We start from the raw sequence: 25224 nt of genomic DNA, 5'->3' as shown, positions 1-25224 counted from the left end.
ATAACTTTATAAATACCTTATGACAAAAACAACTTAAAAACCTATTGAAACTATCTAAAATTTTTAAATGCAGAAATCTCAAATCTCCTTCAATCAGGCCAGAAATCATAATAAAAATTATGCTCACAGTTATAAACAGGATGAGTGGAATGTTTAAGTTTAGGACAACCAAGAAAGCCCCATGTAATATTTTTAATATAATCATTTACTCAAATATACTGTAGATAGGAATGGTGATAATACAGGAAGCAAAAATAAGTTTGCAAGTGAAATTTCTAGAAGCTCATGAAAACAATACCATCCCATACTGCAGATGCAAAAGGAAAAACAGTTCTTCATGGGGTTAAGAGTACTCTGGTCATCTTCGTTCATTTGGTCGTGCAAGGTGTTAACTATTTTCACTTCCCATATTACAAAGTTAGTCCACAGGAGGAGCTGGTGGATCCTGTCCCTGGCATTGAAAAGAAACATTATTTACATGACTTTTTAAAACCCAGGCAAACCATTTAGCACACATAAGAACTGAGCTGCAATGCTCCTACCCTCTGAGCCCCAATTATACACGTCTTTGGACTTTCCCTATGTCTTTACATAGAGAACACCAGGTTATCACTTTGATTCTGCAATGTTGCTTCCATTCTTCTCTGTGGTATGGAGGAAAGGGAAACTTTAATAGTCATGGGATTATTTCTGACAGCTTTGGGGTGAACTTCAAATCAATAAAGTAGTTTCATCTCTCTCTCTCTCTCTCTACGGTACTGGGGATTGAACCCAGGGGCATTCTACCTCAAAGCTACATCCTTAGCTATATTTTTTCTTCTTTATTTTGAAACTAAATAAAGTTTACTTTATTAAAAGAAGAAAACTAAATAAAGTCCCCTCCTCACTAAGTTGTGGAGGGCCTCACAAAATAGCTGAGGCTGGCCAAAAACCCGTGATCCTCTGGTCTGGTCTTAGCCTCTTAAGTACTGGGATTCCACCCAGTTCCATTCCTCTTGATAAAGAGGATAATAAAGATGGTCGGAACACTGCATATTCATTGTGAAGCTAGGACTTTATTTTTCACCACCCAATGTCAATAAGGAAACATGTGGCTCCAGGTGCTTTGGTATCCTATAACCACAAGGGAAGCTCACCTTGGAATGTAACTGATAGAAAAAGGAAAAAAACTGGATCCTTAAGACACACTCAAACTTCCTAAACACTGAACCTACATCTGAACTTTGATATACAAGTCAATAAAGCCATTTATTTAAACCATTCTGAAGCTGGGAATGGTAGTGCATGCTTGTAATCCCAGTACTTGGGAGACTGAAACAGGAGGATCCCAGGTTTGCGCGCGCACAGTCTCAGCTACTTAGGCTCTTTGCAACTCAATGAGAGCCTGTTTCCAAATAAAGAATAAAAAATAGGGCTGGGGGTGTAGTTCGGAGATAGAATGTCCCTAGATTCCATCCCCAGTACTGCAAAAATAAACAAACAAACCACTTTGAATTGGTTTTTGTTACTTGCAATAGAACACATGTGAATCAAAAGATCAGAACTTTTTGGATCTTTAGGACAGGACTTTTATTTATTTATCCTAATATGCTCAGCTAAGGGGAATTAATATTTCTATCTGGAATTAGGGTCAGATTTTTTTCTTGCTTATTCCTAATGCAGAAGGACTACTATACCTAGACTCTCTGCCCTACAATGAACTAAGGTCTACAGGGTATGTAACTTTTAATGACTTCTAAATAAGGTTAGTAAGTTGAATTCCATAGTGCCAAACACTGATAAAGTTGCTCTTTGATACAAAAGCAATAAAGCTATACATAAAATATAAGAAAAAGTCTAAGGAAAAAAACACTAACAAAACAGTCTGCATTTTTTTTGTGTGTGTGTGTGTGTAGTATTGGGGATGGAACCTAGGGGCATTGTACCTCTCAGCTATATCCCTAGCCCTATATTTTAGTCTTTTTATTTTGTTGAAACAGCGTCTCACTGAGTTGTGAAGGGCCTAAGTAGCTGAGGCTATCCGCGAACTGCGATCCTCCTGTCTCAGCCTCCTAAATGCTGGGATTACAAGCGTGCACCACCATGCCTGGTTTGTCAATCTAGTTTTATTTATATTTTATTTTATTTACACAGTACTGGGGGTGGAACCCAGGGGCAGTCTGCTTCTGAGCTACACTCTCAGCCCTATTTTTTTAGTATGTATGTATGTATGTATGTATGTATGTACATACGTACTTGGGATGGAACCCAGGGGCTTTTCTACCTCAAGGTTATACTCCCAAACCTATTTTTATACTTTATTTGGAAACAGGGTCTAAGTTGCTGAGAGCCTCACTAAATAGCCGAGGCTGGCTTTGAACCTGTGTGATCCTCCTGTCTCAGCCTCCGAAGCGCTGGGATTACAAGCATGTGCCACCACGCCCAGCATATTCTTTATTTTGAAACAGGGTCTCACTGAATTATAAAGGGCCTCACTAAGTAGCTAAGGCTGTCTGCAAACCATGATCCTCCTGTCTCAGCCTCCCTAATCCTGCGATTACAAGCATGTACCACCATGCCAGGCTATCAACATAGTTTTAAAATAAAAATTAAAAATAGGTGAGACAGGAAGATTGCAATTTGTGGACAGCCTTAGCAACTCAGTGAGACCCTGTTTCAAAATAAAAGAATAAAAAATAGGGCTGGGTGTGTAGCTCGGAGGCAGAATACTCCTGGGTTCCATCCCCAGTACCACAAAAAACAGACAAACCAAAAAAGGGCTGGGGGTATTTTAAAGGCAGAATGCCCTTGGGCTCAATTCCTAGCATCACACATACCCCCAAATTTAAAGAGATGACATCCAACAAGGACACATACATGCGTCCATCCCAAGGACCTGTAATTTACAACACTTACATTGTGAGGACTGGTTGGCTTTCCGGGCAGGCTGGATCCTCTCAGATTAGGAGGTCTCAGTAAGAACAAGATCACTGCAATAACCATCCAGGCCATCAAGATCATAGTAATACTGATGCCATTGTCACCAGAGGGTCCTGGTACTAAACACAAACACAAATGAACTTGTAGCAAAACTGAAGCTTGTTATACTATTGTTAAGATACACAAACCCAAATTCTCTTTAAATATCCTTTTATTGGTGCACTGTAATTTTACATCACAACAAAACCCAGAGTGACAGAAACATGCACACACACACACTTGGTGTGCTTCCCTCCAGGTCCTGCGTCGCTCCTTCCTCTTCCCCACATACAGCATTGAGATGATGTTGATAAGCTCATGGGCACAGAGCACTGTAAACCGTTTCCTTCATCAAGCCTCTTTTCCCCTCCCCAATCTCCCTCCACTATTCTGCTGGTAAGAATATTATGCTGAGATCAGCCAGTTTCAGAAAGTGAAGGTTGTGGGTTTTCTCTCATATGTAGAAGCTAGAGAGAAACTTGGAAACAAAAGGAACTTCAGAGACACATAAAAACAAACTCTACTTAAGTGTCAGCTTCGGGAACTATATTAATATATATTTTCTTGCCGGGCGTGGTGGCGCACGCTTGTAATCCCCGCGCTTGGGAGGCAGAGACAGGAGGATCGTGCAGGTTCGAAGCCAGCCGCGCCGGCTTCATAGACCCTGTTTCCAAATAAAAATATAAAAATAGGTCTGGGAGTGTAGCCCAGAGGTAGAAGGCCTTCCAGGAACCCCAGTACCGCCAAAAAATAAAAAATATATATATAAAATATATAATATATATATAAATATATATAAATATATATATATATATATTTTGCTGGTACTGAGGATTGAACCCAGGGACATTCTACCTCCAAGCTACATATCCATCCCTATTTTTTATTCTTTATTTCTAAGTTGTACAGGGCCTAAGTACCTGAAGCTGTCCATGAACCTGAGATCCTCCTGTCTCAGCCTATCAAGTATTGGGATTAAAGCCAATAAAGTACTGGGTGTGTATCACCACACCCAGTTTATACAATACCATTAATAATTAGAAAACTAGATTTATAGAGCAGTACATGCTTAATTTCTTTCCTTCAGTGAAAAAAATCTAGTTTTTTTTTTTTTTTTTTGTATATGTGGTGCTGGGTATTGAACCCAGAGGCATTCTACCTTCAAAATACACCCCCAGAGCTGGGCGTGGTGGCGCACGCGCTTGGGAGGCTGAGACAGGAGGATCACACAGGTTCAAAGCCAGCCTCAGCTACTTAGTGAGGCTCTCAGCAACTTAGTGAGACCCAGTTTCCAAATAAAATATAAAATAGGTCTGGGAGTATGGCCCAGAGGTAGAAAGCCTCTGGGTTCCACCCCTAGTACCACCAAAACAAAAAAAAAAGTATATGTATGTGTATGTATGTGTGTGTGTGTGTGTGTGTGTGTGTGTGTGTGTGTATACCTTCAATCCTCCTATCTCAGCCTTCTAAGTACTGGAATTACAGTTGTGTGCCACTGGCCAGCTTGGTACTGGATTTTGAACTCAAGAGGCATACTATCTCTGAGCTATACTCTCAGACCTATTTTACTTTTTATTTTGAAACAGAGTCTCATTAAGTTGCTGACAGCCTCACTAAGTTGCTGAGGCTGTCCTCAAACCCACAATCTTCCAGTCAGCCTTGTAAGTGCCAGAATTACAGGCATGTGCCATCATGTCCAGTTTTACATGATACATGTTAAATAGCCATAAACAAAATTATAATAAATTAAGATTATTTTGTTGTTGCAGAACTGAAGATTGAACCCAGGGGCCTTCTACCTCTGAGTTACACTCCCAGCCCTATTTTTTATTCTTTATTTTGAAACAGGGTCTAAGTTACAAAGGACCTCACTAAGTAGCTGAGGCTGTCCACAAACCATGTCCTGTCTCAGCCTCCCAAATGCTGGGATTACAAGCGTGTGCCACCATGCCCTGCTCACAAAGTTGTCTGATCCACAGAACCCAGGGTAAGATAACCCAATAAAAAGAAACAACTTTCCTCTAGGAGGAAAAGAGAAATCTGCTTTTTTATACCACTGAGCTACATCCATAGCTCTTTTTTATTTTTGGGACATGGCCTCACTAATTTGCCCAGGTTAAGGGTGTTGCTCAGAGGTAGAATGCCCCTGGGTTTAATCCCCAATACTGTAAAAAAACAAAAAAGAAGAATAAAAAATATGGCTAGGGGAACAGTTTGGAGGTAGAATGCACCTGGGTTCAATCCCCAGTACCAAAAAGGAAAAAAAAAAAAAAAAAAAACCCTAGGAAAGGGACCTAAATCTCAATACCATATAACTGTTGTGTGTCATAGATGGGATTTAGATGCAGGCGGCTTCTTTAGAGCCTGTGCTCTTTACTGTGCTGTATTATAATCTCTAACAATATCACATAGTGAGACGCATTTCTGAAAATGTCATGTGGGTAATAAATCAGAAAATACAAATTTTAAAATAATTTTTTTTTTTTTGCAGGTCTGGGGATGGGACCCAGGGGCATTCAACCTCCAAGCTACAGCCCCTGCCCTATTTTTTATTATTTATTTTGAAACCGGGTCTCACTGAGTTGCAGATGGCCTTATCACTAAGTAGCTGAGGCTGTCTAGGAACCACAATCCTCACCTCCTGAATGCTGGGATTACAAGCGTGTGCCACCATGCCTGGCTTAAAAGGATTTTTGATGGGAGGTTGAGACAGGAGGATCCAGAAATGGTTTGCAGCCAGCCTCAGTACTTAGTGAGGCCCCCTGCAACTCAGTGAGACCCTATTTCTTTTTCTTCTTTTTTTTTGGGGGGGGGCTGGTCTGGGGATGAAACCCAGGGGCATTTGACCTCTGAGCTACACCCCCTGCCCTATTTTTTATTCTTCTTTTTTCTTTTTCTTTCTTTTTTTTCTTTTTTTTTTTTTTGCCGGTCTGGGGATGGAACCCAGGGGCATTTGACCTCCGAGCTATACCCCCTGCCCTATTTTTATTCTTTATTTTGAAACCGGGTCTGAGTTGCAGAGAGCCTCACTAGGTAGCTGAGGCTGTCCCCGAACCGCGATCCTCAGGTCTCAGCCTCCCAAATGCTGGCAAGCGTGCACCACCACGCCCGGCTCTTTATTTTTCATTTTGAAATAGGGTCTCACTGAGTTGCAGAGGGCCTCACTGAGTGGCTGAGGCTGTCCGTGAACTACGATCCTCTAGTCTCAGCCTCCCGAATGCTGGGATTACAAGCGTGCGCCACCACACCCGGCTGTGTGAGACCTTTTTCTTTTTTTTGGTGGTACTGGGGTTCCTGGAAGCCCTTCTACCTCCGGGCTACACTCCCAGACCTATTTTTACATTTTTATTTGGAAACCGGGTCTCCTAAGCCAGCGTGCGCAGCTGGCTTCGAACCTGTGCGATCCTCCTGTCTCTGCCTCCCAAGCGCGGGGATTACAAGCGTGCGCCACCACGCCCGGCCACCGACCCTATTTCAAAATATAAAGAATAGGGCTGGGGATGTAGCTAAGAGGTAGAATGTCCCTAGGTTCAATCTCCAGTACAGCAAAAAAAGAAAAAGAAAATCTCAGCCTCCCAAGTATTATCCTTCTCTCAGAAATAAAATGCCAAATTACATGTTTATATTAGAAATCTACTCAAAGTCAACCTTTTTGTTATTTAGAGAGTGAATGCTTTATATTCTTTGCAAGTAAAAGATTCTGAGTTATCAGAGAATTAAGCCTCAGACTGAAAGTTTACTAATTCTTATAGATTTTGAAAATGCCTGTTCCTTCTTAAGACTCAGTCCCTACTGAGGCAGGAAGTCTGCTTAAGAGTACTGTCCAACGTGACCCTCAGCTCGGCCTCCTGCTGCAGCTCAGCTTTCACCTGCCTTGCGTGTATGATGTGGTCCCGCCCATCTGATCTCATCTCTCACTTATCAGAAACACGACCTCAGCTCCAGTCACCTACACCTCTCCCTTTTTAGCCAAAGGTTTCCTGGCCTGGCTGTGCACAGGAATGGCTTATGACCAGCAGCACAGTCAAAGGCGCTGCCCAACCACCAGATTCACAAGTGGCTTAGGGGTATGGTCAGGAACCAACAGTATTTTTCTTTTTAAGCCTTCCAAATGAATCTGGTATTTTTCTTATTTTTATTTTTGTGTGGTACTGGGAATGAACCCAGGGTCCTTCTACTTCCAGACCTATTTTATTTATTTATTTATTTATTTGGATCTGTTTTTTTTTATTGGAGCATTGTAATCATACATCACATTGGAATACAAGACTTGAGAGGATATACAAGCACACATCATCCAATTAGCCCTCATCCAGTCCCCATCCCATTCCTTCCCCCTCCCTCGATCCCATGCTTGTTTGGTGATTACTTTGATACATATGTTTATGTACCTCCTGCTTTTTAAAGAGGCTCCATCCTCCCCTATTCCATACCCTCTGATTGGTCACCTTAATTGCTTCACTATAGGGCCCTTTCTATATCTCAACCACTTCCTGTTGCCCCTTTCCTCCTAGTTTTTGCTGATTAGGGGAAGCATCTGGTTTTAATTTTCTGCGATATTTCTCTGTGCATGCCGCGTTGCAAATACTGATCCCACTTGACGGCCCCAGTTGTGGCCTGGCTACCCAGTGGACTGACCCAGACTTCACTGGCTCAAGCAGAGGCCTTGCCTAATGGAAGGCCCTGATTCTGGTCTCGCTGGCCCCGACACTGGCCTAACCCCTCAGCTGGCTCCGATCCCAGCCTCGGAGGCCCCAGCACCGGCCTTCCTCACGGCAGGCTCCGATGCTAGCCAATGGCCTCGAAGGCCCCAAGACCAGCCTTGCCTCACAGCATAATCCGATCCTGGCTTCACTGGCCCCAGCACCGGCCTAACCACTCGGCAGGCTCCAATCCTGGCCTCGGAGGCTCCAGCACCGGCCTTGCCTCACAACAGGCTCCAATCCCAGCTTTGCTGTGTCCGTCACTGGCCTCACCCCTCAGCAGGCTCTAATCCGATCACCCTCTTCGCCCAAGCATTTTTCCCACGTTCTCAAGGGTGCATGGAGGTAGCATTCTGCCTCTGGGGTTATTACTTCAAAGGTTCCAGGTGTAACGCATCAGATCTCTGCCTCCCCTGACTACTGGCCACTGCCATTGCCACTGCCTCCACCATTTCAAATCTTTCCCAAGCTCTTTTTCCACTCTGAATGTTGTCAAGTGTTCCTAAGCATGCGCAACAGTAGTATTTGACCTTTGGTGTAATTTCTCCAAAAAGAAATAAGGTTGGTAGGCTCCGATTTCTGCTTCTCCTGAATACAAGTCTCCAACGCCAACGCGGAGACCGCTTTCAGCACCGCCTTCTCCTTGGTCTCCGCTAAAGTCTCTCTCCTTACAGGTGATGTCCAAGATTCTTAACAATGTAGAGAAGAAGCAGTCCTCCTTAGCGGGGAATTTTTCCAATAATTCCAGTTCATTTGGATAAGTTTTGTCTGCATCTCCAGTATCCTGGCATCTTCTATGGCCTCCTTGACCCCTCTCCGATATTTTCCTTTTTTCTTTTTCTTTCTTACAGGGTCCTTCTGGGTGGAAAGGGGGTCACCTAGGGGTGCCCCACCAGTGCCTGCCCACCCGCCCAGGGTCGGGGCCAGAGGCCCGGACCACAGGGTCCTTCCGGGTAGCAAGGGGGTCGCTGAAGGGTGCCCCACCAGCGCCTGCCCACCCGCCCAGGGTCGGGGCCAGAGGCCCCTATGTTTTATTTAAAAACAGGGTTTCAAGCCGGGCGTGGTGGGTGCACGCGTGTAATCCCCGCATTTGGGAGGCAGAGACAGGAGGATCTCGCAGGTTTGAAGCCAGCTGTGCTGGCGAAAGAGACCCTGTTTAAAAAATATATACATACATACATATATACATACATATATACATATATATACACACATACATATATATACATACATATATACACATACATATACATATATATATATATGGTCCGGGAGTGTAGCCCAGAGGTTGAAGAATTTCCAGGAACCCCAGTACCAACAACAACAAAAAAAACACCCCAAAACACAGGGTCTCAGGTAAGTTGCTGAGGGCCTCACTAAGCTGCTGAGTCAGGCTTTGAACCTTCCATCCTCCTGTCTCAGCCTCCCAAGTACTGGGATTACAAGTGTGCCCCACCACACCCAGCAGAATCCGGTATTTATAATAATATGTTAATGCTAGCTTGGTTGGCTGGCACTCTCTTACAACTAATTTCCATTTATTCACTATATCGCTCTCTCCTGTAAAAATTTCCATTTCTTCTGCCAGTTTTTCCTCTATCTTCTCTAAAATAGTGTAGCATTTCTAATTCCCTAATTAGGAGAGATTTTAACTCGTTAACTTTTAGGTCATTAGAGAGAGTGTGTGTGTGTGTGTGTGTGTGTGAGTAGTTGTAAAAATTGGAAGGGTCAATATGTGAACATCAGCTAGCAAAGCACCTGGTACACAGTAGGTATTCATAAACATCCATTACCAGTTACAAGTCAACCAGAGTGCAGAGGAGACTGGAGAGACAGAGACCTTGGTGTGAGACACCAGCTAAATTAGTAGTGAAGTGGGAAGAAGGCAGGGACACCAATGGTGACAGGATGGAGGAAGTGCGACACTTCTGACTGACTGGCTCAGTGGTAAGTGGAGGCAGAACACTGCATGAAGGGCGCGCTGCAGTTTCCGAAGCGGAGACGGTTGGTGTAGGATTTCTTCTTCTTTTTTTTTCAACTTTTCTTGTGGTACTGGGGACTGAACCCAGGGGATATACCCCCCAGTCCTTTTTATTTTTATTTATTTTTTTGTGGTACTGGGGGTGGAACCAGGGGGCTTTTCTACCCCGAGCTATGCTCCCAGACCTATTTTCTATTTTATTTGGAAACAGGGTCTCACTAAGTTGCTGAGAGCCTCACTAAGTAGCTGAGGCTGGCTTCAAACCTGTGTCATCTTCCTGTCTCAGCCTCCCAAGCACGGGGATTACTAGCGTGTGACACCACGCTCGTTTTTTTTTTTTTTTTTTTTTAATTTCATACAGGAGCCAGGCATGGTGGCGCATGCTTATAATCCTTGTACCTGGGAGGCTGAGACAGGAGGATCATAGTTCACAGACAGCCTCAACTACTTAATGAGGCCCTCCAAAACTTAGTGAGATCCTGTTTCAAAATAAAGAATTAAAAAAAAAAATAGGGCTGGGGATGTAGCTCGGAGGTAGAATGCCCCTGAATTCAATCCCCAGTATTGTAAAAAAAAATTTTTTTTTAAACAGGGTCTCATGCTGGGCATGGTGGCGCACGCTTGTAATCCCTGCGCTTGGGAGGCAAGACAGGAGGATGGCGCAGGTTCAAAGCCAGCCGCATGCACTGGCTTAAGAGACCCTGTTTCCAAATAAAAAAGTATAAAAATAGGTCTGGGAGTGTAACAAGGAGATAGAAAGGCTTCCGGGAATCCCAGTACCACCAAAATAAATAAATAAATAAAACAGGGTCTCACTAAATTGCTGAGGCTATCCTTGAACCTGAAATCCTCCTATCTCAGGCTCCCAAGTACTAGGATTACGAGAATCCCATTTCACCCAGTTTAGGTATAGAATTTCCTTATGTGAAAGTCTTAGTATAAACTGGGCGTGGTGGCGCATACTTGTAATCCCAGTATTTGGGAGGCTGAGACAGGAGGATTGCAGTTGGTGGACAGCCTCAGCTAGTACGTAGTGAGGCCTTTTGCAACTCAGTGAGACCCTGTTTCAAAGTAAAGAATAAAAAATAGGCCTGGGGGTGTAGCTTGGAGGTAGAATGCTTCTGGGTTCCATTCCCAGTACCACAAAAAAAGAAAAAAAAAGTCTTAGTATAGCTGGGCATGGTGGTGAATGCTTGTAATTTCAGCATTTGAGAGGTTGAGACAGGAAGATCATGGTTTGCAGACAGCCTCAGCTACTTACTGAGCCCTTCGCAACTCAGTGAGACTCTGTTTCAAAATAAAGAATAAAAAATAGGGTTTCGGATATAGCTTGGAAGTAGAATGTCCTTGGGTTCAATCCCTGGACACACACACACACACACACACACACACACACACACACACAGAAACAGGGTGTCCCTGAGTTACTGAGGCTGGTCTCAAAACTGGGACCCTCCTCAGTCTCCCAAGTACTAGGATTACAAGTGTGTATCACTGTCGGGCATGGAAGCGCACACCTATAATCTCAGTGCTTGGGAGGCTAAAACTGAAGGATTTCAGGTTCAGCCAGGCACAGCGGTACACACTTGTAATCCCAGCATTTGGGAGGCTGAGACCAGAGGATTGTGGTTCACTGACAGCCTCAGCTACTTAGCGAGGCCCTTTACAACTCAGTGAGACTCTGTTTCAAAAATAAAAAGACTAAAAAAATAGGGCTGGGGGTGTATCTCTGAGGTACCATGTCCCTGGGTTCTATCCCTGGTATCTAAAAAAAAAAAAAAAAAAAAGAAGGATTGCAGGTTAGGACAGCCTCAGCTAGTAATGAGACTCATTAACCTAGCAAGCCCTTGTTTCAAAATAAAAATAAAAAAGGGCTGGGGGTGCAGTTTGGAGGTAGAATGCCCCTGGGTTTAATTTCTAGTGCCACAAAAACAAAAACCAAGTCTGTACCACCATGCCTAGTTAAATAAACCAATTAGAGCACAACACTTTGGTCATGGCTAATGGTTTCTGTTTATAGCAGTTCCACAAAATTAAGAATGGCTCTTAAGTAGATATGGTGTACAAGGCTATTTTTTTTTTAATTAGAGCTGGGAGTGGTGGCACGGGTCTGTAACCCAAGTTGGTAGACTGAAACACGACGATCGCATTTTAAGGCCAGCCTTAGCTTAGCGGGGCCCCCACAACCTATAGAGACCCTGTTTTCTTTTCTTTTTTTTTCTTTTTGAATGTCTGGGGATGAAACCCAGGGACATTTGACCTCCGAGGCACACTCCCAGGGGCTTTCTACCTCTGGGCTATACTCCCAAACCTTTTTTCTTTTATATTTTATTTGGAAACAGGGTCTCACTAAGTTGCTGAGAGCCTCACTAAGTAGCCAGCCCTATTTTTTATTCTTTATTTTGAAATAGGGTCTCACTAAGTTGCAGAGGGCCTCACTAAGTAGCTGAGGCTATCCGTGAACCACAACCCTCCGGTCTCAGCCTCCCAAATGCTGGGATTACAAGTGTGTGCCAACACGCCCAGCTAGAGAGACCCTGTTTTCAAACAAAAAAATTAAATATGGCTTGGGTGTAGCTCAGAGGTAGAATGCCCCTGGGTTCAATCTCTAGTGCCAAAAAAAGAGAGAACCAGGTATGGCGGTGTATGCTTGTAATCCCAGCACTTGGGAGGCTGAGACAGGAGGATTGCAGTTCATGGATAGCCTCAGCTACTACTTAGTGAGCTGTTTCAAAATAAAGAATAAAAAGTAGGGCTGGGGGTGTAGCTCAAAGGTAGCATGTCCCTGGGTTCAATCCCCAGTACCACAAAAATAAATAAAAATAAAAAATAAAAGGGCTGGAAAGTCTAGCTCAAAGGTAGACTGTCCCTGGGGTTTAATACTCACTAACCCTCCCCTTGATTTTTTTCTTTTTTTTTTTTGCATACTGGGGATGAAACCCAGGGGCATTCTACCTTCAAGCTACACTCCCAGCCCTATATTTTAATTCATTTTGGAAACAGGGTCTCACTAAGTTGCAAGGGCCTCACTAAGCAGCTGAGGCTGTCCGTGAACTGTGATCCTCCTGTCTCAGCCTCCCGAGTGCTGGGATTAAAGCGTGTGCCACCGCGCCCAGCTCCCCTCAAATAATTTGGATGTAAACTGTCTTCCAGGGAAGCTCCTGTGTCAGGGTATGCAGCTGGGCTGGGAGCTGGCGTGGGCTGGAGGAGGTAGATGGCAGGACTCTGGGGACTGTACTATCCTGGGCCTCCTCTTGGTGTCTACTTCCCATTTGCCAAGAGGTGAGAAGGGCTTTGCCCTGTCCACCACGCCCTGAAGCATCGCCACCGCAGCTCCTGCCTTGGTGCATGCTTATAATGTACTAAAATCTTTGAGAATTCTGAAATGGTGAACCCCACACAAATCTTTCTTGCTTCATGTTGTGCTTGTCAGGTATTTCTGGTATTTTGGTCACAGCAACCAAAAAAAAAAAAAGCTGACTAAAACAGATACAAATGCCTTGAGTAGGTTCAAAGTCTACAGGAGGCAATAATCAGGAACAAATGTAACACAATCCGAGCAGGGCCTCCAAGATGATTAGGCATTCATTAACCACTGATTGGCAGTGATAGGTTGGGGAAGCAATGGAGAAACACGAGCAAAGGCTGAGAAGCACCTTGTATATTGGGAATGTCACGCAAACAGAATAAACCTAAGGAGTGGTTGAAATGGTGCTGGACTGTGAAAGGTCTCAAATATGTTAAGTCAGAACTGCCTGGACAGATGATGGAGTGACACCAAAGGGCTGTTTTTGTGTGTGTATCGGACTGAGGACTGAACTAGTCACATGCTACTCTCAACTATCCACCCAAGCCCCCACCCCTTTTTTGTGGTACTAAGGATGGAACTCAGGGACATTCTACCTCTGAGCTATACCCCCAACCCCATTTCATTCTTTATTTTGAAAGAGGGTCTCACTAAGTTGCACAAGACCTCACTAAATAATTGAGGCTTGTCTATGAACCTGTGATACATTGTCTCAGGCTCCCAAGTACTGGGATTACAAGTATGAGCCACCATGTCCAGCTTCACTAAACCCCTTATTTATTTATTTATTTATTAATTAATTTATTTATTTATTCTTTGTGGTACTAGGAATGGAACATTGAGGCCTTCTACCTCTGGGTTACAACCCCAGACTTAATTAATTAATTATTAATTAATTAGAGCCAGGTGTGGTGGCGCACGCTTGTAATCCCCGCACTTGGGAGGCTGAGACAGGAGGATCGCACAGGTTCAAAGCCAGCCTCAGCTGCTTAGTGAGGCTCTCAGCAACTTAGTGAGACCCTGTTTCCAAATAAAATATATATAAAAAAGTTCTGGGAGTATAGCCCGGAGGTAGAAAGCCTCTGGGTTCCACCCCCAGTACCACCAAAAAAAAAAAAAAAAAAAAAAAAAAAAAAAAACTAATTAATTTGCAGTACTGGAGATGGAACCCAGAGACATTCTACCTTCGAGCTACAGCCTAGTCCTATTTTTTAGTTTTTTTATTCTTGAAACAGGGTCTCACTGAGTTGAGAAGGGCCCTGTCAAATAGCTGAGGCCTTTCGCCAACCATGATCCTCTGGTCTCCACCTCCCAAATGCTGGGTTTACAAGCATGTGCCACCATGCCCAGCCTCCATTTAATTTTTTAATAAAACAGTGTCTTGCTAAGTTACTAAGAGCCTAAGTTGCTGAGACTGGCTATGAACCTACAATCCTCCTGTCTCAGCCTCCCAAGTACTGGGATTACAAGCGTGAGCCACTATGGCTGTTTTTTTTTTTTTAAACAGGTTCTTAATTTGGTTGAGGCTGTCTTCAAATCTAAGATCCTCCTGTCTCAGCTTCCCATGTACTGGGATTACAGATGTGCACCAGTATGCCTGGCTCCTTTTTATTTTTATTTTATTGGTGGTACTGGGTTTCCCGGAAACCCTTCTACCTCCGGGCTACACTCTCAGACCTAATTTTTTTTTTTTTTTTTGAACCAGCGTCTCTTAAGCCAGAGAGTCTGGCTTTGAACCTGCGTGATCCTCCTGTCTCTGCCTCCCAAGCGCGGGGATTACAAGCAAGTGTCACCACACCGGCTTATTTTTATTTGAATAAATTATCTTATTTTGTTTTATTGGGGTGTGTGTGGGTAATGGGAATTAATTCCAGTGACATTCTACCTCATGCTATACCCCCAGCTCTATCTTATTTTTATTTTAAAACAGGGTCTCATTAGGTTGATGAGAGTCTCACTTCTTTCTGAGGCTGGCCTCAAACTTGCAATCCTCCTGTCTTAGCCTCCCAAATACTTGGATTACAGGTATGCACTACCACGCCTGGCTTAAAAATGCTATTTAAACAAAGAGTTCTAAGTTACTGCTTTGAGTTACTTTTCACTGAAGTTTTTTTCACATGTGTACTACATGCATTCATAACATTGTCTGCCGGGTGTGGTGGCACATGCTTGTAATCCCCGAGCTTGGGAGGTGGAGACAGGAGGATCCCGCAAGTTCGTAGTCAGCCTCGCTGGCTTAAGAGACCCTGCTTCCAAATCAATAAAAAAAAGGTCTGGGAGTGTAGCCCGGAGGTAGAAGGACTTCCAGGAACTCCAGGACCACCAAACAAATAAATAATATTGTCTTTCTCAAAATCTGTTTTCTGTGATAGGTGTCCCACTAAGTACTATTTATTTTTTTGTGGGTCTGGGAATGGACCCCAGGAATATTCAACCTCAGAGTTATACCCCATGCCCTATTTCTTATTCTTTATTTTGAAACAGGGAGGGTCTCACGAAGTTGAGGAGGGCATCACTAAGTAGCTGAGGCTGTCCATGAACCGCGATCCTCCAGTCCCGGCCTCCCGAATGCTGGGATTACAAGAGTGTGTCACCACACCCAGCCTCTAGCTAAGTACTATTAAGGGTTGAGGAAAAAATAATTTTTCCAGCCAGGCATGGTGGCGCATGCTTGTAATCCCAGCATTTGGGAAGCTGACAGGAGAACCATGGTTGCAGACACCTTCAGCTACTTATTGAGGTCCTTTCAACTCAGTGAGACCCTGTTTCAAAATAAAGAGTAAAAATAGGGCTGGGGATGTAGCTCAGAGGTAGAATGCCCCTTGGTTCCATCCCTAGTATATATAAAAAAAAAGATGGCAGGATCAACAAGTGCTTTGTGCATGTATTTTACTGTCAATATGATTTATATTATATGAGACTATAATGTACCAATAAAATTAGTAAAACCATAAGCCGGGCGTGGTGGCGCACACTTGTAATCCCCGCACTTGGGAGGCTGAGACAGGAGGATTGCACGGGTTCAAAGCCAGCCTCAGCTACTTAGTGAGGCTCTCAGCAACTTAGTGAGACCCGGTTTCTAAATAAAATATAAAAAAAAGGTCTGGGAGTATAGCCCGGAGGTAGAAAGCCTCTGGGTTCCACCCCCAGTACCACCAAAAATTAGTAAAACCATTACATTAAGAATGCTTAGCTGGAGTGCCGGGCATGATGGCGCACGCTTATAATCCCTGTGCTTGGGAGGCGGAGACAGGAGGATCATGCAGGTTCGAAGCCAGCCATGCTGGCTTAAGAGACCCTGTTTCCAAATAAAAATATAAAATAGGTTTGGGAATGTAGCCTAGAGGTAGAAGGGTTTCCAGAAAAAAAAAATGCTTAGCCAGGCATTGTAGCGCACACTTTTAATCCCCGCACTTCTGAGGTTGAGACAAGAGGATCGCACAGGTTCAAGCCAGCCTCAGCTACTTAGTGAGGCTTTCAGCAACTCAGTGAGACCCTGTTTCCAAATAAAATATAAAAAAATAGGTCTGGGAGTATAGCCCGGAGGTAGAAAGCCCCTGGGTTACATCCCCAGTACCACCAAAAAAAAAAAAAAATGCTTAATAAGTCGGGCATGCTGGCACACACTTGTAATCCCAGTATTTGGGAGGCTGAGACAGGAGAATCACAGGTTTGAGCCAGCTTCAGGTACCCAGTGAAGCCCTCCGGAACTTAGTGAGCCCCTGTCTCAAAATAAAGAATAAAAAATAGGGCTGGGGGTATAGTGGGGATGTAGAATGCCCCTGGCTTCAATCCCCAGCACTGCAAAATAATAATAATAATAATAATAATAATAATAATAATAATTAATAAATTAAATAAATACTAAAAATTAAGCCTGCGGGTGTAGTTCAGAGGTAGAATGACCCTAGATTCCATCCCTATTAACTACAAAAAAGAGAAAAAATGCTAAAAAAAAAATTTAAGATAAATATATATATAGCTATAATCAGAACACAGTAGTGAAAAACAAAGTGATCCCATGTCTATAAGCACATATGAAACCTATCCTATATGCACTTACAGAAATCTGCTTTACTCTAATTCATTTCACCAGCCTGTGAATGTCATATTTTTCTTACATACTTATGGCACAAGACCGAATTACTTTCAATGCTAGTTTATTAATTCCCTCAAGGTTTCCCTCAAATTACTTCCGAGTGTCCTGAAAAATGACATGTCATATCATGGCCGCTAAGTCTACCAACTACATTTGCCATGTAAGATTCATTCCTGTTGTAATTCTCACTTCACCATCACCTCCACCCACAAAGCCCTGGGGAGAAGCTTCCCCGCTGCCCCATCTCCCAGGACCGCTAACACAGAGCCAGGTGAACTCCACAGGCCCCAGCTGCCGCCCCTGGAAAGCCTGGGCTCTGCCCTCCCTCAGATATTGCCATGCCTGCAAACGGATATGAACAGATGCTAGAAAAGACTGAAGGATTTGTGCCGCAGCCCAGATGTTCCAGTTATACCAGCCCAAAGTGCCCTGTTACAAGCATATTTGCTAAGAAAAAGGTCTGGGATGATATACACAAGATTGTCAACAGTGGTTATCTTTTAGTATTCTGGAGTTCTGAAAGTTTTTTTTTTCTTATCTGTGATTTTTATAATTTTCTTCAATGATAGGGTTTGTTTTTTGACACAAGTAAAAAACAATTTTAAAAATAAAATATTTTAGTAGAAACACATTACTGAAAGTCATTTCATTAAAGTACAAACTGAAAGAACAAATTTTGAGAATATTCAGTCATTCAGCCTCTAGTTCTGCCCTCAGTGCCAGCCCTCCCCGTCCCTTGGTACGTACATTCCTGAAGACATTCTGTGTCCGTGCAGTAGGACTGGGACTGACGCAACTGCAGTGAAGAAGAAAGGAAAATTAGCCTAACCAAATGTGGACAATTATTAGCAGAAAGTATTCTGGGCTTAGGGTGTTGCTAGGTAATGGAACATGTACATACTAAGCACAAAGCCCTAGGGTTAATCCTCAGGAAAACACACACACACACACACACACACACACACACACACACACACCTTATTTCTTTGGTGCTACTGGAAACTAACGTCAGGAACACTACTACTGAGCTATATCAACAGCCTTTTCTTCTTCTGTGGTACTGAAGATGGAACCCAAGGGCATTCCAACTCTGAGCCACACCCCCAGCCCTATTTTTTATTCTTTATTTTGAAACAGGGTCTCACTGAGTTGCAGAGGGCCTAAGTAGCTGAGGCTGTCCACAAACCATAATCCTCCAGTCTCAGCCTCCCAAATGCTGGAATTATAATCGTGAGCCACCACGTCCAGCTCAAGAGCCTTTTTTTTTTTTTTTTTTCGGGTCTGGGGATGGAACCCAGAGGCATTCGACCTCTGAGCTACGGCCCCTGCCCTATTTTTTATTTTGAAACCGGGTCTCACTGAGTTGCAGAGCCTCACTAAGTAGTTGAGGCTGTCTGCGAACCGCGATCCTCCGGTCTCTGCCTCCCAAATGCTGGGATTACAAGCGTGCGCCACCTCGCCCGGCTTCAACAGCCTTTTCTTAAAAAAAAAATTTAAATTTTGAAAGGGTCTCATTAAAAAGCCCATACTGGCCTCAAATTTGCAATCTTCCTACCTCAGACTCCAAGTAGCTAGGATTGACAAGCGTGTGTCATCAAGTCCAGCTATTTATCTCTTTATAAAATGTGATTTTCAAGCCGGGCATGGTGGCAAACGCTTGTAATCCCAGCATTCGGGGAGGCTGAGACCGGAGGATCTCGGTTTGCGGACAGCCTCAGCTATTTAGTGAGGCCCTCTGCAACTTAGTGGAGACCCTGATTCAGATTAAAGAATAAAAAATAGGGCAGGGGTGTAGTTTGGAAGCAGAATGCCCCTGGGTTCCATCTCCTACAATCAATCAATCAATCAATCAATCAATTAATTAATTATTTTAAAAAATAATAATAAAATCTGATTTTCAGCTGGGCGTGGTGGCGCACACTTGTAATCCCAGTGCTTAGAAGGCTGAGACAGGAGGATAGCATAGGTTTGAAGCCAGCCTCAGCAGCTTAGTGAGGCTCTCAGCAACTTAGTGAGACCCTGTTTCCAAATAAATATAAAAATAGGTCTGGGGGTATAGCCCGGAGGTAGAAGGACCTTTGGTTCCACCCGCAGTACTGTAATAATAAAATAAAATCTGATTTTCAGTCTAATGCTCTCCCAACTGAGCTACTTTGACTGCGTTAAAATCTGATTTTGAAATCATGAGGTTAGCCGGGCATGGTGGCGCACGCTTGTAATCCCCGCCCTTGGGAGGCAGAGACAGGAGGATCTCGCAAGTTCAAAGCTAGCCGCAGCACGCGCTGGCTTAGGGGACCCTGTTTCCAAAAAATGTAAAAATAGGTCTGGGAGTGTAGCCTGGAGGTAGAAGGGCTTCCAGGAACCCCAGTACCACCCACCCCCCCAAAAAAAGAAATCATGAGGTTAACAAATTTATTGTACTGAGTAATGAACCCAAAGCCCAAAGGCATTATATCTCCAAGATACTTCTTTTTTTTTTTTTTTTGTGGTACTGGGGATGGAACCCAGGGGCACTATACCTCTGAGCTACACCCTCAATACTATTTTTTTTTAGGTGTGTGTGTGGGGGGGGGGTTACTGGGACGGAACCCAGAGGCTTTCTACCTCTGGGCTATACTCCCAGACCTATTTTATATTTTATTTGGAAACAGGGTCTCACTAAGTTGCTGAGAGCCTCACTCAGTAGCTGAGACTGGCTTCGAACCTGTGTGATCTCCTGTCTCAGCCTCCCAAGCACTGGTATTATAAGTGTGCACCACCATGCCTGGCTCCATTCTTTATTTTTGAAACAGGTTCTCAGTTGTAGAGGGCCTCACTAAGTAGCTGAGGCTGGCTGAGAACCCATCATCCTTCTGACCAGCCTCCCACATACTGGGATTGCAAGAGGTCACACCACAGTCGGATTTTAATTGTGTATTTTAGTTTGAAACAAGGTATCAATAAATTATCCAGGATGGCCTCAAATTTGTGATCTTCCTGACTTAGCCTCCCCAGTATCTGGGATTATAAGTGTATACAACTATGCCTGGCTAAGAAAATAATTTTTTTTGGTGGTACCTGGGATTGAATCCAGCAGCATTCTAACTCCAAGCTACACCCCCAACTCTATCTTATTATTATCTTGAAATAGGGTCTTGCTAGGTTGATGAGCATCTCACTACTTGTTGAGGCTGCCCTCAAATCTGCAATCATCCTGTCTCAGCCTTCCAAGTACTAGCGTTACAGGCATGAGCCACCATGCCTAGTTACAAAAATATTACAAAAATATTTTTGTAATATTACAAAAATAATTTTGAAGGATTACAATAACTCATATACATTTAATCCTCAAGATTACAAATAATCAGGTAAAAGACCAAGTCTAAATGTTTAAAAAATATAGGTGGGCTGGGCATGGTGGCACACACTTGTAATCCCCGCGCTTGGGAGGCAGAGACAGGAAGATCGCGCAGGTTCGAAGCCAGCCGCGCGCGTTGGCTTAGGAGACCCTGTTTCCAAATATAAAAATGTAAAAATAGGTCTGGGAGTGTAGCCCGGAGGTAGAAGGGCTTCCAGGAACCCCAGTACCACCACCAAAAAAAAAAAAAAAAACCCAAAATAGGGCTGTGGGGTAGCTCAGGGATACAATGACCTTGGGTTCAATGGACAGTACCACAAAAATAAATAAAAATATGGAGCACCCATGAATTCCTTCCTGTGTCATCATCGCACAAGGACCATGCTAATCTATCATTCCAATTTACTTCTTAGACTAGGTCATAAAAAGGATACAGCTGCGGCATGCCTCCCTCCCTCCCACATCTTCTTGCCTGCCCTTGGAACCAAGACACCAGGCTGTGAGGAAGCCAAGCAGCCACATGAAAAAGCTATACACAGGCACTGTGGCTGACAGCACTAGCCAGGGTTCGAGCCAAGCATCAACTAGCAAGCACTGACCAAGCCTCCGGATGCCTCCTGCCCCCCCCCACCTTCCGAGTCCTCCAGCTAAGAACAGAGACATGGTGCACAGACATGTGAACTCCATCTGCACAGTTTGTAAGCTTAATAAATGGTTTATGCCCTAAGTATTGAGGTAATCTGTTAATATAGCTGTAATGTCAGAAATAGGGAACTCTAAATGTATAGTCTGTCAAGTTACAATTAAGGATCTAGGAATACAGCGATATTTACTTTTCCTTTTCTATCCTTAGTACTGTTTGAATTTTGTACCATGAGAACATGAAATAGTTATTTCACCTTTTAAACCAAATCACCTCACTTCCAAAATACACAGTTCAAAATTTCTAATATAAATTAGATCACTAACCATAAAAGAAATATCTACCCTTCTAGTGCTGGGAAGATAGTAACAAAAAAATTAAAATTTAGCCAGGAATGGTGACACACACTTATAATGCAAGTACTTGGGAGACTGAGACAGGAGGATCCCAGGTTCCAGGCCAGCCTCAGCAATGTAGTAAGATTCTCAGCAACCTACTAATCAAAACAAAAAATAAAAAGGGCAGCTGGGATTTGTGGTGCAGGCCAATAATCCAAGTACTTTGGAGGCTGACAGGAAGGATCTCGGGTTTGAAGCAAGCCTCAGCAACTTAATGAGAACATCAGGAACTTAGCAAAATTCTGTTTCAAAACAAAAAAATACGCCGGGCGTGGTGGCGCACGCTTGTAATCCCAGCATTCGGGAGGTTGAGACCTGGAGGATCGTGGTTCACGGACAGCCTCAGTTACTTAGTGAGGCCCTCTGCAACTCAGTGAGACCCGGTTTCAAAATAAAGAATAAAAAATAGGGCAGGGGGTGTAACTTGGAGGCCAAATGCCCCTGGGTTCCATCCCCAGACCCGCAAAAAAAAAAATAAATAAATATATAAAAATTGGCCAGGCGTGGTGGCACATGCTTGGAATCCCTGCTCTTGGGAGGCGGAGACAGGAGGATTGCGCAGGTTCGAAGCCAGCCGCGCTGGCTTAAGAGACCATGTTTCCACATAAAAATATAAAATAGGTCTGGGAGTGTAGCCTGGAGGTAGAAGGGCTTCCAGGAACTCCAGTATCACCAAAAAAAAAAAAATAATAAAAATAAAAAAATAGGGCTGGGGATGTAACTCAAGAGGTAGAATACTCCTGAGTTCATTTCCCAGTGCCAAAAATAAAAATAAAAATAGAAGGACTGGGAGTTCAGTTCTGATTTAGAAGACTCCTTGGGTTCAATCTGCAGTATGAAAGAAGGAAGGAGGAAAAAGAAGAGAAGGGAGGGAGGAAAGGAGGTTCGACATTCCCGTAACCCAGCAATATAATTCAAATCACAAGGACCCATGCCAAGGAGGTAAGGATACCTTTGTCATGAGCACCCCAAATGGGCATTTTTTTGTACTGCAGTCATATTAGCCTTAAATTTAAACAGTTGATATATCTGTCTTCTCCACTACTTTCCTCCCAACTAAACATAGAGGGGAAAAATGTGACTTTTTGTATGTGTGGCTGGAAATGAAGATTAAACCCAGGGGTGCTCTACCACTGAGCTATACCCCAGCCCATCCATCCATCCATCCATCTATTCATTTATTTATTTATTTATTCTGGGGATTGAACCCAGTGACATTTTACCTCTGAGCAACACCCCTAGCCCTTTTGGTTTTATTATTTTAAAACAGGGTGTCATTAAATTGATAATGCTAGCCTCAAATCTATGACTCTCCTGTCTCAGCCTCCAAATACTGGAATTACAGGTGTGCACTATCACTGGGAAGCACACACACATACACACACACACCTGTAATCCCAGTACTTGGAAGGATAAGACAGTAAGATTGCAGGTTCAAGGACAGCCTCAGGAAGTAGTGAAACTGTCATTAACCTAGTGAAACTCTGTTTCAAAATAAAAATAAAAGAGGGCTGGGTGTATAGCTCAGAGGTAGAATGTCTCTGGGTTCAATCCCCAGTACCTAAGAAGGAAAAGAAATCATGTAACTACAATGCACTTAAAACTTTTTTTTGGTAAAATAATCTTTAGTTATTAATTTTGTATGTAGCTATCATTTTTATTTTATTTTATTTTATTTTTTTGCAGTACTTGGAATTGAATCCAGGGCATTCTACCTCCAAGTTACACCCCCAGCCCTATTTTTTATTCTGTATTTAGAAATAGGGTCTCACTAAGTTGCAGAGGGACTCACTAAGTAGCTGAGGCTGGCTGTACACCTGCAATCTTGTCTCAGCCTCTCAAGTACTGGGATAACAAGCGTGCATCACACCTGGCATTATTTTATTATTTATTTATTTATGTATTTATGGTACTGGGATTGAATTCTGAGGCATTCTGCCTGAGTTACACTCTCAGCCCTATTTTATTGATTTGGAAACAGGGTCTCACTAAGTTGCTGAGGTTGACCTTGAACCAGAGATCTTCCTGTCTCAGCCTCCTAAGTACTGGGATTATAAGTGTGCACCACCACACTTGGCAATAACCATACTATTAAAGTATCTTTGATGAAGCTTACAAAGTTTTAAGCTAATTAGGTAAAAGAGAAAAAGAGAGAAAGAGAGAAAGAGAGAAAGAAAGAAAGAAAGAAAGAGAGAAAGAAAGAAAGGAAGGAAGGAAGGAAGGAAGGAAGGAAGGAAGGAAGGAAGGAAGGAAAGAAAGAAAATGCTTTGGGCTTGCCAGGCGTGGTGGCGCACACTTGTAATCCCTGCGCTTGGGAGGCAGAGACAGGAGGATCCCGCAGGTTGGAAGCCAGCCGTGCGCGCTGGCTTAGGAGACCCTGTTTCCAAAAAAAATGTAAAAATAGGTCTGGGAGTGTAGCCCGGAGGTAGAAGGGCTTCCAGGAACCCCAGTACCACAAAAAAAAAAAAAAAAAAAAAAAAGAAAATACTTTGGGCTAGAGGTATAGCACCACACTGGCAAAACATTTGCCTAACATGAGCAAGGCCCTGGGTTAGATTCTTAAATCTCACACACACACACACACACACACACACACACACACACACACGGAACAGAAGCTGTGACATCACAGAAATTTAGCAGGCAAACAAGCTCTATGTAACTAAAACAACGTATCTATATAATATAGAATAGAAAAAGCCAGGCATTGTTGCACATGCCTGTAATCCCAGTATGTGGAAGGCTAAGACTGGAGGACTGTAGGCTTGAGGATAGCTTCAGCAACTTATCAAAACCCTGTTTCAATAAAAAATAAAAAGAGGGGATCTGGGTTACAGCTCGGAGGTAGAATGCCTCAGGGTTCTATCTCAATACTCCCCCAAATAAAGCAGGAGACTGTACATCAATGTGTTTTTTACCCATAATAGCAAATTACATCAACAGAAATCTATACAAACACAGTAATCTATTTTCATATCTAATAAAATAATTGCTGGCAAACACTTCAATCATGACTTAATCCACTGTGGAATTTCAGTTATGAAATAATTTTTTACTAATCACCACATGCAAATCCTCCAATAACCCATATTCTCACAAAAACAGGACAGGGTACAGGTCAGTTGTAAATAGGATCTTCCTGAGCATCTCACCAGGTTAATCAGCCTTCTCATCGCGTGTTCGTGAGAGCAAACACACTCACAGGGATCGAATCCTCCTTCTGCCATGGCTACCCAGCTTGAGTTTACTTGACTGTTTAAATCTAGAAAAAAGAAAAAATGTAAGATTACTATTCAGTTACTCTTTCTCTTGAGCTATGAAAAATTCATATTGTATAGATTCATAATTCCTTCCATCCTTCTTTTCTTGATACTGGGGACTAAACCCAGGGACATTCTACCTCTGAGCTGTACCCCCAAACCTATTTTGTTTTTTTATTTTGATACAAGGTCTCCCCAAGTTGGGAGGCCTAAATTGCTGAGGCTGACCTGAAACCTGAGATCCTCCTGTCTCAGCTCCCAAATAATAGAATTACAGGTGTAATGCTCCTAAAATGCTTTGAATAGTAGTGATAATGGTGCTGGGGATTGAACCCAGAGGCATTCTATCACTGAGCTATACTCCTGGCCCTTTTTATTTTTTTATGTTATTTATTATTTTTTGTGGTATTGGGGATGAGCCTAGGGGCATTCTACCTCTCAGCTATACATCCAGCCAGGTTTTTTGTGTTTTGGTGTGTGTGGTACTGGGGATTGAACTCAGAGGTATCTACCTCAAAGCTATACCCCTAGCCAGATT

At 43.2% G+C, this 25224-nt stretch overlaps 1 protein-coding gene across 1 annotated transcript; it reads right to left on the bottom strand.

Moving 5' to 3' along the window:
- Window positions 1–418: 418 nt before the first annotated feature.
- Window positions 419–24653, bottom strand: SMIM14 (small integral membrane protein 14; the record flags this gene model as incomplete). The annotated part of the gene is made up of 4 exons (XM_080697660.1): window positions 419–451; window positions 2896–3038; window positions 17796–17844; window positions 24579–24653. 4 exons carry the CDS (start codon window positions 24651–24653, stop codon window positions 419–421), a joined length of 300 nt encoding a protein of 99 aa, XP_080553786.1.
- Window positions 24654–25224: the final 571 nt, after the last annotated feature.

The sequence above is a fragment of the Muscardinus avellanarius genome (assembly GCF_963383645.1).
Source record: "Muscardinus avellanarius genome assembly, chromosome: 6".
NCBI lineage: Eukaryota > Metazoa > Chordata > Mammalia > Rodentia > Gliridae > Muscardinus > Muscardinus avellanarius.
This window is presented reverse-complemented; position numbering and strand designations above follow the sequence as displayed.